This window comes from Hippoglossus stenolepis, chromosome 2 (assembly GCF_022539355.2).
Source record: "Hippoglossus stenolepis isolate QCI-W04-F060 chromosome 2, HSTE1.2, whole genome shotgun sequence".
Classification (NCBI taxonomy): domain Eukaryota; kingdom Metazoa; phylum Chordata; class Actinopteri; order Pleuronectiformes; family Pleuronectidae; genus Hippoglossus; species Hippoglossus stenolepis.
In genome coordinates, this window is record NC_061484.1 from 26,368,375 (window position 1) to 26,381,570 (window position 13,196).

General features: G+C 43.8%; 3 protein-coding genes across 4 annotated transcripts; 1 reads left to right on the forward strand and 2 right to left on the reverse strand.

Annotated features, from left to right (window-relative positions):
• Positions 1-568: 568 nt before the first annotated feature.
• Positions 569-4,793, reverse strand: atf4a (activating transcription factor 4a). Its single transcript, XM_035168286.2, has 4 exons — positions 4,547-4,793; positions 3,113-3,295; positions 2,672-2,965; positions 569-2,265 (listed from the first exon to the last, which is right to left on the reverse strand). Exons 2-4 carry the CDS (start codon positions 3,159-3,161, stop codon positions 1,283-1,285), a joined length of 1,326 nt encoding a protein of 441 aa, XP_035024177.1. The 5' UTR covers positions 3,162-3,295; positions 4,547-4,793; the 3' UTR covers positions 569-1,282.
• Positions 4,794-6,003: 1,210 nt separating this feature from the next.
• rps19bp1 (ribosomal protein S19 binding protein 1) lies at positions 6,004-8,202 on the reverse strand. Its single transcript, XM_035168321.2, has 4 exons — positions 8,029-8,202; positions 7,338-7,529; positions 7,093-7,190; positions 6,004-6,695 (listed from the first exon to the last, which is right to left on the reverse strand). The coding sequence occupies exons 1-4, from the start codon at positions 8,081-8,083 to the stop codon at positions 6,546-6,548; spliced, it is 495 nt and encodes a 164-aa protein (XP_035024212.2). The 5' UTR covers positions 8,084-8,202; the 3' UTR covers positions 6,004-6,545.
• Positions 8,203-8,989: 787 nt separating this feature from the next.
• LOC118116544 (3-mercaptopyruvate sulfurtransferase) lies at positions 8,990-13,078 on the forward strand. 2 transcript variants are annotated; one of them, XM_035168309.2, is made up of 3 exons: positions 8,990-9,551; positions 9,657-9,688; positions 12,065-13,078. In XM_035168309.2, exons 1-3 carry the CDS (start codon positions 9,115-9,117, stop codon positions 12,361-12,363), a joined length of 768 nt encoding a protein of 255 aa, XP_035024200.1. In that variant the 5' UTR covers positions 8,990-9,114; the 3' UTR covers positions 12,364-13,078. The 2 variants fall into 2 exon arrangements, with proteins under 2 accessions (XP_035024200.1, XP_035024190.1); XM_035168299.2 differs by having other exon boundaries at positions 8,991-9,688.
• Positions 13,079-13,196: the final 118 nt, after the last annotated feature.

The window sequence follows — 13,196 nt, forward strand, 5'->3', positions numbered from 1 at the left end:
AGCTTCTTATCAGGGGTGTTTATTTTCCATGACTCTGCAACCTATGCTTCGACATGAGAGCTCTGTGACTCACACGTAAATAATACAACTAGGAGAAGCAGAATACTAGTACATCTGTTAGCCTGCTACAAGACTTCATTGACATTTCTTTCATAAATTCGGGCCTAATTCCTCTGGTTGTGTAAATGTTATTAATGTCAAATTAACAGAAAACTCAGATGAAAAACAAGCTGTTGTTTCACCTTTATTTGAAATTAAAGGCCTGCTCACAAAGTTGTTATCGAACTTTTTGTTGATAACTGGACGCCTAAGGCTGCATATTGAACGTTGTTGGAGCTGTTGACTAAACTTAACTACAGTTGTCTTTTCCTCTGAGTCACATCAGAAAAAACACTGGACAATGCCACGTTGAATTTTCGCAAAACTGTTGTCAGACACTTAAAAGCAGCTAAATGAAATTTGAGTTACAGACATTAACAGTCGAGGAAAGAGCTTCGTCACCTCTGCAGGCACGAGAAGATTGAGTTTTCTGCTACTGTCATTAGAAAAAGCACACCACACACGTCACTTGCGTACAGAGATATTTATTAGAAAAAAAAATAAGCAAAGCATTTTACAAAACCAAACACCTGCAATAACAGACTGAGCTACTTGAGATATGATCGGGTTTTATCCAGCTTTAAATAACAAAAGCCACGATCAGAAGATAAATCTATATACACAAGGAAAAAACACGTCGATAGTTTGACATCAAGAATTTGGCTTGAGGCCCCTTTCTGGACTTGAAGCTGTTAAGAAGAAGGTCAGTAAACAGGGTGGGTGGGTTTTCAAAAGGAGTGGGTAACATGGAGTCATTTTATTGAAGCTACGAATTAGGATGTCTGGCAACTGGAGGAGTGTGAAGGAATCTCTCAAGTCTACAACACTACTGTGAGCTCGTACTCACGCCTTTGCGTCAAGTCTACAAAGACAGACACACACTCTGTCGGGTGGTGGGACAGGAGTACGTGTGGGGATCGAACAGGGGACTGAGAGACAAGCATGTACAGATGCTTCACCAGACGACCCCCCCCCCAGCCCCCTGCTCTACACTAATCTCAACTTCCACAGGCTCTATCCGTCTCTTTCAGCCGCAAGTTTCACACTTCCACTCTCACGTGCCGTTTGTCTTTAATCTCTTAAGAAAATTATACATTGCCAAGACTACAATGCTGCTAGTTACAGCATGTGGGCACTGGAGCAGAAACACGAGTCCACCGCAGAGAGACTGGACCACAGCCTCTTATTTAGCAGCAGTGCTGCTCTTGTTGCGGCGCTTGCGAACTTCCTCCATCAGATCCTTGAGATACTGAATCTCACGGCTTATGGACTCTGCCTTCTCCTCCAACTCTTGGTTCCTCTTCTCCAGCTCATCACACTCGGTGGACAACAGGTCATGCTCGACCCGCTTCTTCTGCCGGTAGCGAGTGGCTGCCGTCTTGTTCTGCTCCATCTTCTTCAGTTTCTTCTCAACCACCCTGGGAAAGCCAGACACCGACTTGACCTTGGCGGCCTTGGCCGAGGGGGAGGAAGAGGCGGTGGGCTCTGGTTTGGTGTAGGGCTTTGTCCTGGAGGAACCAGTTGTAGAAGAGGGGGTGGGAGAAGGAGAGGGGAGACGAGGTGGTGAGCCGGCAAGTGAGTCGATTCCAGAGTCGACATCACAGTCGTTGGGTGGAGACGGGGATTTAACGGATGGCTCAGGGACAGAGACGAGGGCCGGCTCTTCTTTGTTGGCAACCACCAACAAGAAGGGACCAGGGATTGGGAGGGAGACCATAACGGGGCTGGTGGCCCGAATGCTTCCACTTGGATCCTGGATGATGGCGGCGGTGACAGTTGTGGCCACTTCGTCCAGCACGTCCACTTCACTTAGCTCGAATGTGAATGCTGGAGAGGCGGGAGGCGGCGAGGGAGGCTCAGACTTCATAACAACAACCTGAGCCACCTCTGTCTTCTCAGCCTCAGCTTCCACAGGAGCAGGGAGCTCCAGAGGGAGGTCGGGGATATCGGGCAACGACAGACCAAGCTCCAGGCTCTCAGGAGAGGTAGGGACGGCTGAGTCGTAGGAGTCGAGATCCAGATCCATCTGGGAGTCAAGAGAGGCCAGGAGATCCTCAGGAGAACTGGGAGTATCATCAGGTGAGCAGGCGCCAATGAGGGAATCCAGGTCTAACTCACTCAGGTCGATTTTCTCTGTCATCCATTCCATGCCTGCAAAGGCGTCATCTGTTGACAAAGATTTATTTCCATTTAATCAAAAAGCAAGAAAATATTTAATTATCTTTATATTTATTTAATGATGACCTCAAGCTAAAATCAGTTTCTACCAATACCTGCCTCATGTTTCTAACTTTGGCGCTAGGTGACATAACAGTGTTTACCAAGACACACGCCTAACAAACAGGTTTTTAAGGAATGAAGTTAAATTGATTCCCCTGTATGAATATAATGTGGTAAAGTGATTAAGTACTTTAATCTTCCTTGCCACCTGCTGCCAATAAACCGATCAAAGAAGAAGAGAAACGCCTTTATAAAATATGTACTTATGGTCTGGAAGCAATTCAAAAGCAGAACCTCTCGTCCTTCACATATCAACAATGACAGTGACGAGAAAGATTCCAGTCACCCTCACCTTTGCCATCGTCTGCTCTGATGTGGGTGTCGAGCAGGCCGCTGGCACTCAGCCAGGGTAGGGAGTCTACTCTGGCCTTGGTTCCCAGGAACGAGGAGGGATGGGCGGGAGGAGGAGAGGGGGGAGGAGAGGATGACAATGTCTGATAGGGAGACAGGGAAGATGCGTAGGAGGAGAAAGAGAGGGGGGGCGAGGCTGGCGCCTTCCCCTCTAGAAAAGAGGAGGGAGAAAGAGCTTCTTCTTCATCTTGGTCCAGAAGGGGCCCCATGTGGTCAGCCGTCAGAAACGAGGGTTCTGTGCAGAAGGAAATCCGTCGTTAAGTATCAGACTCTCTACAAAATATGCGATTACAGTTAATAATCAAAAACCTGCTTCAGAGCATATCCATTACCCCAAAGTTAAATAAAAAAGGACGGTTGAACACGTGTGCGTAACACCAACCTAAGTACAGGGCCCCCACGTCCTCCAAGGCCAACTGCGAGAGTGTCATGGCTGCTGCTGGTCAGTGTTCGCCGTGAATGGTTGATTAAAAACAAAGGAGAGTCCGATGGCGACGTTAATAGGTCGAGGGGTTCGGTACTGCTGTCGACGGCAGCAAAGCTGAGGGTGGTTGTCGAGAGAGACCTGGGTAGAGGACACAGAGATGCAGATTACGTTAGGAGGAGAATACATAAGGACAAACACTCAGTGGGAATAACATTGATTTAAGAGGTTAAAGGTGTGTGATGACACTTTAAACTGAAAATGCTTTAGTCTTGATTTTAATCGCAGACCATTACGGCTCCTTCTGGATTTGCATTTCACATCTTTTGGCCCTAGTCGTCGTTCTGGGCTAAAAACCAAAAGGTGACGGGGTCTTTTCTGTCCAGTAAACTCTTTACCCCGTTTTTAAATCTGCTACACACATTTTATAAATGTGTGCTCCCATGACTTGGGGCCTAAATATACATTTCTTTGCTTTAAACCAAACGATAACCTTACCAGCTGTTTTATAAAACTTTATTTCATGTTGTTTGTCATGTTCAAACATTTTCTTTTCTTTTAAGTTTGTGCTCTGATGCTGTGTGATGTTAGAATATCTAACAATAGTATAGTAATGCTTCCCATCGTTATAATTCATATCAGTTGCCTTTACTTTATAAGTTTTAATGAGTACAGGTGCTGTTTAAAATTATACATTATGATTAATAACATCAGCACGAGGGGCTGTGGGTCAACCACGGCTGTACTTCCGGGTTACTACTGCAAATCTCCCCATGACGTCAACCCTCATGCAAACAATGACACGTCCTTGTACGTGTTCGCTGACGTCACGGCAGAGGGGGAGGGGTTCATTTTAGCCGTTCCGGTGACTGGAAACGCCCCGCCCTCCACCGGGGGACAACATTGCCTAATTTGGTCATGTTTCGGTCGGAAGCCCCGCCTTCGGGTGAGGACATCCGCCATTTTCACAACAGAGTGCGCGCCATTTTGGCCGCGCCACGTTGTCAAGAGTTTTCAAAAACACACTAAACACAATTAAACGTGGCAAAAAAACAACACGTTAACTGATAAAACGGCTACTGCGTGAGTTTTAAATAATCTTGCGTTAACGTGTTTGAATGTGAAGCGGAAACAGCCGCTGACGAGCCGCGATCTAACACTTAAAGAGAAGAAGAGGAGGCGGAGGAGCGGCTCGGGTCTATCCTCAGCTGACACTGAAACCAGACACCGACACAAAGATCCACGTCCCCCCGATCAGCTGTTCGTTCCCCCGCTGGACCTTCCGAGGAAACCACCCCCTCCCATGAGTCCGTGCGGGTCTCGACCCACCGGACAACTTCACCCGCGCTTCCCGGGGAGAGTAAAGACTTTAAAACAAACAAAAGTACTTACGCCATTTTGCCAGAAACAGCCATTGCAATTCGCCGCTGCACTGCCGGGTTGATGCCGCTGCACAAGTAGCCGCCGCACGCCGTCAGTGAGCCATAGCAGCGAGGGAGAGAGAGTCCGTGGAGAGGAGTGAGAGAGCGGGGGAGAACAGGAGTCAGGCACCGGGGGGAGGAGGAGACGAGGAGGAGGAGCAGGTCAGGACATAAACAACAAGCGGAGGCAACCAGGAATCTGTCAGCGCGAGGAGGAGGTCACCCGGGACTTTATAGAGCGAAGCACCGCTAACCGTGTTCCTCCGCTGTGTCGCCCCGCAAAGCTGCGATCACTCCGCGGGATTCTGGGTTGCGATTGGCTGGACTCGTGCGGTAGCGTGATAATATAGTTCCTCTACGTACACGTCGAATATAGGTCACAGACAAAATGTAAACATAAAGCTGGTGATGGGTTTTTACACCACAGACAAAATAATTAAATATCAAATTATCATGTGTGTAAAATGATACACGTGGAAACAGAAGAACTTTAATCTTTGTATTGTGTTAAACTCAATATACACGTTTGAGCAGCTGTTTTAAACAGAGTTGAAGTTTCAGACACATCATCTTTCATTCTGTGTTTTTTAATCGATTGAATTTGTAATTTGTATTTAACTAGATTTAATTTGTGTATTTTAATTGTCTCAATATACAGTGAAAACAACAGAAACCTGGGGATATAACTCTTAAACTTGCATTTTATTAAACTCTATAAACAGTATTCACATGTTAAGATGCTGTTTAATCAGTTGACGTCCAAATTAGTAAGTAGTAATTTGTATTTAATTTGTGTATTACATTACATGTTGTAAGAAAATCATCCATTCCCCCTATTGTATGAAATCACAAGTTACTTATGAACAAACTTCAGTAGGAACATATGATCATATCTGTGTATTGTACCATCACATGTGTCGACAGGCTTTTTCCTTTCTGTGGTTGGTCCCTTCACTATATGTTGTTTTTCTATATTAGTTGTTGACGTGTCATCACATCAGCAGCAGTCAGCCTCTTGCTCAGACTAAATAAAAAGGTCTCCAGTGAATTCACTGCAGCTGCTGGATAAACTGAATGAACCCTGCTGGAGTTCACAAAGCTCAGTGCTGGGTCGCCCTCTAGTGGGTAGAATCACACAGGCATCTTTTATGAATATCTGAGCATCGTGTGGTTTAACACAGCAACAGCAAATACTGAAAACAAGAGGAGCTCAGTTCAAAGGGTTTACTCTATGTAATCCAAGTTAACTGCAGTTAACTAACAATACACATGGAGAATAATCAGAATATCTGTCTCTTGAATTATGGAGAAGTTGTTGAACTAATTCTGTGAACTTCTAATGTATCAGTCTCTTTCTACATAAATCTACTTTTTCATTTTAGACATGTAAAAACAAAGGTGACGAAATGAGATGATGAATGACCCATATGAGATATTTCATTATTATGTTTATTAGGCATAAACTCTTGAAAAATAGTCACAATCGATCCTAATGACTAGACAATGACGTTAACTAGAGCCTGTCCAAAAGTATCCATTGGCCAGTATGCACTGATATGAAAACTGCATTCTATAGAATAAATAATGCAGAAAGTTTACAGTTTACATTTAAAAATGTTTATTTTCTTAATTCACATTAAATGTATTTCATTGTATTTGTGTTTTCTTTCTATTTATAGTAAAGTTTATGGTTAAACTATAAAATATCAAGCCACAACTACATTTCTTTTTCCTCATGTTTCATGAATTACAGCACATTATATTTCATGCTGGTAAATCAAATGTTCCCTGTGTCTGAAGTCCAAACACCAACAGCAAATAAAAGCATTTCTCCTCACGGTGTCCTTCTTTCTTTATGAGATGTGAAGTCGATCCAACTTCCAGATCATAGCCTGGTCCAGGAATCTACTCTGATCCACAAAATGCAGCCCAGATGTCTCCTCTCATGCTGCAGTGTCTTTGTGTTTGTTTCATTTCTTCTCCTCGACAGTCCTGCCAAAGTATTCCTTCTGGAACTGCTGGAACTCCTTCTCTGTGAACAACGACTCGGCTGCCTTGGGCTTCTTGGCCGGTCGCTGTGGGTGATTCCTAGACTGTCTACCTGTATTGTGATTCAGGATCTAAGTGGGAAGAGGAACAATTGTACAAACTCATTTGATTAGACAAGTGAAGAGAAGCAGACGCAAATATAACGTAAAGGAAACATCATCAAATAATATAAAAAAGTAACCATACATTTGTGATCGTGTTCCAAACAAGCCTCACAGATTTGTGAAGTAAACTCTTAGATGTCTCTCTTACATTTATACTTAAAAGCAAAGTATTGTAGTTGTCTATTAAGTTCTGAAAATAGTGTTTGCTAAAGGTGGAAACTGCAGGATTTCCCTCCACGGTATAGTAACATCTCAACCTTACTCTGTAAAGTGCCTAATGTATGATATCATTTTACACAACATATATAATATGAATCTAGAGTGAATGTTGATGACAGTGGAGCATGACCGAGGCCGTTCTTACCTTCAACGTGTCTTTATCTGTGGTTTTGCAGACAGTTCCCAAAAAGTACTTGAGGTTTGCCTTCATGTGGCTCTTCCCTTGCTTCTTCCTGAACTCCTCTATAACAAACCATGGAGGAGACGAGGCAAAAATTATTACAAAGATTGTGCAACAACTATTAAAGCACATTAACGATGAATAGTGTGATTTAACTGAAACTTTTCTACACATTAAAGACACTGATCTAAACAAAAAAGCAGACGGACCCACTGCAGACTTGACCCTCTTGTTCTTGACCGTGGCTTTGCTCTTGCCGTGGCCCTGGCGGCCCTGCAGCAGTTTGACCTGCTTGGTGACTCCCTGCCGCTTGGTGCTCACCAGGTCCATCACGGTGGCTGAGCTGGGCGTCTGCTGCCGCTGCTGCTGCTTCCTCTTCTTCTTCTTCCCTTTATTGACGTCTGGCAACGGGGCAGAGGACACAGAGAGAGAGACAGAGAAGTTAAACAAGGTCAAATAGTCCTGCAAAAACACTGCGTTTGACTCTAAAAAGCAATAACTACTGATGACTATGGCATTATATATCTCATCTAGAATATTTGTAACTGTGATAAACTGTGTGCAATCTGTTCTTTATTCCTTCTTCTATGCACCAAATATCGTTGTACTTTGTGCAAAACAAGGACAATCAATGCTCTCTGTTCTGTTCTCTGTCACGTGATGTAACTGGCCAATGATTCGAACCACTTGAAATGAAGTTTTGATATTAATTTCAACTTCAAAATGTGTGATTCTTTTTTTGGTTTGTCATCGTTTCGTGAGCATTAAACACTTGATTAATTGTTCCTTTGGATGAATGTCAATGATACTCAAGAGAAACGAATTAGCAGCAGCAGCATGAACGAGAGCAAACCCCCACGCGATGCTAATGTCCGTTAGCCGAGGAGCTAAGAGGCTGACCTTTGATGTCGTGGCTGAGCAGCTCCAGTCCTCTCCGCAGCAGAGACGCGGACATCCTGAGGACACGTGAGTCGGACGAGACAACGAAACAAGAGACAACGTTAAAGCAGCCGAGCAGCGACACGTGAGTCCGTCAACATCCGCAGAGACACTCCTGTGTGCACCGCTCAAAACCTACCGGGTAGGAAACAGCCGAACCGTCTGTTCCTACCTAATAACAACAACAACACTACTACTACTACTACAACTAATAATAAATAAATAAATAAGAATGATAAAATTATTTATAGAGCACATTTCAACACAAAGTACAAGGTGCTAATCCTGGTTATTATAGCTGCTTTCATTACTTTTGAATCCTTACTACTATAGCCCAACAATATAGGTACTATTACTACTACTGCTACTACTACTACTATACATAATAGTAGTAATAACAACAACAACAACAACAATAATAATAATAGTAATAACACAATCATGCGCAATTACAACTTTACTTTAGGCTGATAGTGATAGTGTAAATATACTTATGGACATTATAATCACATTATAATGTTATTTTATTATGATTACCATACTACCTCTACTACTATAGTTATAGTTATCATTGTTATTATTTTTTACTAATATTTCATTAATGTTACATTTGCACCTTTGTTTAGCCTGTAAGTTAACCGTTACAAAGTAATCACATTACTGTAACGAGTCATCACTCACTTCCAGCTGCTGCAGGGGCGTGTACTCGTTGCTCTCCCTCTCTCCCCCTCTCTCTCTCTCTCTCCCTCTCTCTCTCCCCTCTCTCTCTCCCTCTCCCTCTCTCTCTCTCTCTCTCTCTCTCTCTCTCTCTCTCTCTCTCTCTCTCTCTCTCTCTCTCTCTCTCTCTCTCTCTCTCTCCCTCCCTCCCTCCCTCTCTCTCTCTCTCTCCCTCCCTCCCCTCTCTCTCTCTCTCTCCCTCCCTCTCCCCCTCTCTCTCTCTCTCTCCCTCTCTCTCTCTCTCCCTCCCTCTCTCTCTGACCTTTGGCCCAGGGTTTTCTGTAGAAACTGTATAAACTGGGAGACCTGTCTTCCTCCTGCTCTATCAACATGGCGCGTCAGGCACTGGTCACCAGTAAGTGGCTGGCGGAGGCTGTGGGGGCTCAGGGGAAAATGCGCCTCCTGGACGCGTCCTGGTATTTGCCGAAGCTGAGACGCAGCGCCCGCAGCGAGTTCAAGAGGAGGCACATAGCGGGCGCAGCTTTCTTTGACATCGAGCAGTGCTGCGACAGAACCTCTCCTCTGGACCACATGCTGCCGTCAGAGAAGTCCTTCGCAGACTATGTGGGAAACCTGGGGATAGAGAAGGACACGCACGTCGTGGTGTACGACGCCAGCGAGTTCGGCGCGTTCTCTGCGCCCCGCGTGTGGTGGATGTTCCGGGTGTTCGGGCACCGCGCGGTGTCGCTCCTCAACGGGGGCCTCAGGAACTGGGAGCTGGACGGCGGACCCGTCAGTGGCAAGTACCAGAGACCAGCACCGAGCGAGTTCAAGGCCTCTCTGAACCGGACCTGGGTCAAGACCTACGAGGACATGCTGGACAACCTGGACACCAAGAAGTTCCAGGTGGTAGATGCCAGGCCCGCGGGCCGGTTCAGAGGACTGGACCCTGAACCCAGAGACAGTGAGTGGTCTGTCTCCAGTTAATTAAACCAATATATGATCAAACAAATCATAGTGAGAAATAAATCATAGTGAGAAATAACTAAATTTCAGTCTTATTTGATCAGGAGCTGCATCCTGCAAACATCCTTTGATCTTATAACTTAAACAATCAAAGGCTGAACAAGGTCCGAACGAGTTTCCTGACTTGTCTCTGCTCAATGAACATTTTAATAATGTATCATAACAACTTTATTTCTTCATAAAGAGGCCAAATAGAAACTGAAAGTAGGCAACTAGCACAATAACAGTGTGATATTAAGATTGTTAATTGATGGCGGTACTGCACCTTGACCATGGCTGGTTGTTAATGCTCAATCTTAAACTTCATGTCTTTGCAGATGAGGCCCTTGGCGTGGGGCCCTACATGTTCAGGGTATTAAATTGGGGATGAAGATCATTGGACAATTCAGGTCTATTTCTGGATCCTGTCATGATTTGATTCATACATTTGTGGTACTTGTCCCTCAAATCAGCTCATTGACCCTATCGTGTGATGATGGTTTATACAAACATGCTCTGCCAAAAGTTTCCTACAACAAGTTAAATGAACCAGACTTGAATGAATCCAGGCCTATTGATTGCACTGATCAAGTTACACATGTTAACTGATTAAGACACTGTTCATTCATTGGTCAGATAAGTAGAAGTGATACTGTATAGGAGCAGATAGGACATCATTGTTCAGTGAACCAGACGGAAACTACAGCACTCAAGTTTTCGTGATGAATAAATCACAATGTTTGTCCTTTTATTTGAGGGGAAACATGATTTTATAAAGTGCGTGTCAATGTAAAACAATGTTTGAATTGAAAATAAGGAGTAATCCTACACAAAATGTCCCTGAAGCTTTTACCATCCTCAGCATTATTACTCAAAAAAAAACCCAGAGACACATAACACAAAGAAAATCACATTATCTCAATTTACAGGCTAGAAGTAGAGATTGTTGGATATGTGGGCTTTAAAAATGACCTAAATGATGAATAAACAACATATTAATTATAAACTATAAATCCCACCAGAGGATCAAATCACTCATTGGACCAGTGATGCTATTCAAACAGCTGCTTTTCTGTCAGAACACTTATTAAATGGTAATCTGTTATAGTTATCTGGAGGCTGCCGCTTTAGTGTCATTCTGAAAAGGTAAAAAACGATATTTAGATTTTAACCCTGAAACATCACACTTAAAAGACAGATCTGTCACATAACAGTTAGTCCAGCAGCAGACGTCACAACAAACCGCTCAGGTACGGTGCGGTTTCTTTATATAATAGTATATTTTTTTCGCTAATGCTTTTAACGACGTTTGCCGCCACCACACAGATTCAAGCCATCAACATTTGACTTCACGACCTATGAGACGATCATTTACTTTATTCGGCACGGCAGTATACCTGAGAAATCAGTGACAGTGAATGGTTTCAGAATTGAAACACTAAAGAGTGAGGTGAAATATCTGTATCACTTCTCAATGATTTAATAAGAATTAATAAGAGCAAATTACGAGTTCCATAATGAAAAAGGAGCCAACTTTGCCTTTAAGCTTCTCAAAGATTCCACGGTGAAATCCTCTGGAAGCCTCGACTCGACTTCCTTGTAAGTGGCCTTCCTGCAGAGTTTATTCAGGGCAAACACTGAATCACTCAACAACACAAATACACAGTGAGCAAAGAGGACCCATGCAGTTTATCTACTGATCTACAGTCACTGACCCATAAACTACATGTAACACACACACACACACACACACACACACACACTGGCACACAGGGTCAGCGTGTTGATATAAAAACGGTCTCACAGGAGGACAGTAGCAGGGAGTGAGTGGATCTCTACGCAGATAGATGATGACAGTCTGTGTGCAGTGATAAGCAGTACGTGCCTTATCTACATCTTCACACACACACACACACACACTATAGACACACACACAATAATACCCAGTGCAGTGAAAAAGCTTTGATGTGTTGGTTCAGTGCTCGTCCGCAGGTGAAACTCCACAAATCAGTATCAGCGGTGAACTTTGACCTCAGACACTGAATACAGCTGTTTTCAGTGCAGTGCTTGTGAGGCTACTGCTGCCATGTTGTTTTGTCAAATTAGAGTAATAATTCCACAGCATATATCTACTGCTCATATCCCTGTGGACAATTTTGAACTGAGCGTTTTGGTTTCCAAAGGACGATCCTCACAATTACGACTTTGTATCAAACCTCAATATGTTTTGTTACCAAATACATTATTATCACTGTATAAATACCAAAAACATGGTATAAAGACACACTTCAGATTCAGAATCTCCAACTCTTCTCTCTTTCTCGTTGATTGACAGACACGGAGCCTGGCCACATCCCCGGCTCTATCTGCGTGCCTTTCAACTCCTTCCTGTCCACGTCGGGTCACTTCCTGCCCAAGGAGCAGCTCCAGACGGTGTTCGGCCGCGCGGGAATTGACCTCAGTCGCCCTCTTTGCATCTTGTGCGGCTCAGGTGTGACTGCGTGTCACGTGGCGTTTGCGGCCCACGAGTGTGGGAACCTGGAGGTGTCGGTGTACGACGGCGGGTGGTCGGAGTGGTACACCCGCGCTGTTCCCGAGCACGTCATATCTGAAGGACGAGGGAAGCACTTGTGATTGGCTGAGAAGTGCAGGTCGTGTGTTTGGTGGTTGGAGACTGGATCCGACTGGGACTGACTGACAGGAGAAGAAGGAGGATGTTCTTTGATTGCTGTCGGGGAAAGTGTTTAAAGGAATAGTTTTACATTGTGGGAAATACTTGTTGTCTAATCTTAACCAAGGTTAGATTTAAAGATTGATGCCTCTCCTAACCCGCTGAATACTGTGTGAAGCTACAACCAGCAGCTTGTTAGCTTAGCTTAGCACAAAGACAACTAGCCTGGGTCTGTCCAAAGAAGCTAAATTCCACACACCAGCACATCAGAGGGCGATTTGACACCTGCCTTGTTTGGCCCGGACCTTTGTGGTCTCGGTCCGGATCAAACAGAATCATGGTTCGGTTCATTTGCAGCGTGAAAACACTTTTTGGGGATAAACAATGGAACAAAGACATGAAGCTTGGTTCAGACTTCCCGAGTTTAAGATGATATTTTCTCGTCTGTTTACTCACACAAATGTAAAATCTTTGACATCGAGTTCACAGATGAGTGTTGATATAGTTTTGGCATCAACGTCCTCTGTTTGAGTTCCCAAAATGTGAAACTATTTCTTCAAGAAAACAATAAAGTATTGAAACATAGATCACGAATAGAACACGGAACTTTTCAGATATTTTGAAAAGATTTGTTTACAGCTTCAATGCTTGTGTCTATTAAAACACTTTGAATCACAACAAGTCGATATTAATATATTTGTGTATGTGTATATTTGTTTAGACTCAAGGTTTGTAGGTTATTGATCACATCTCAGATACAGCTTTGATTGTCAAATAACAATTATAAGACACTATT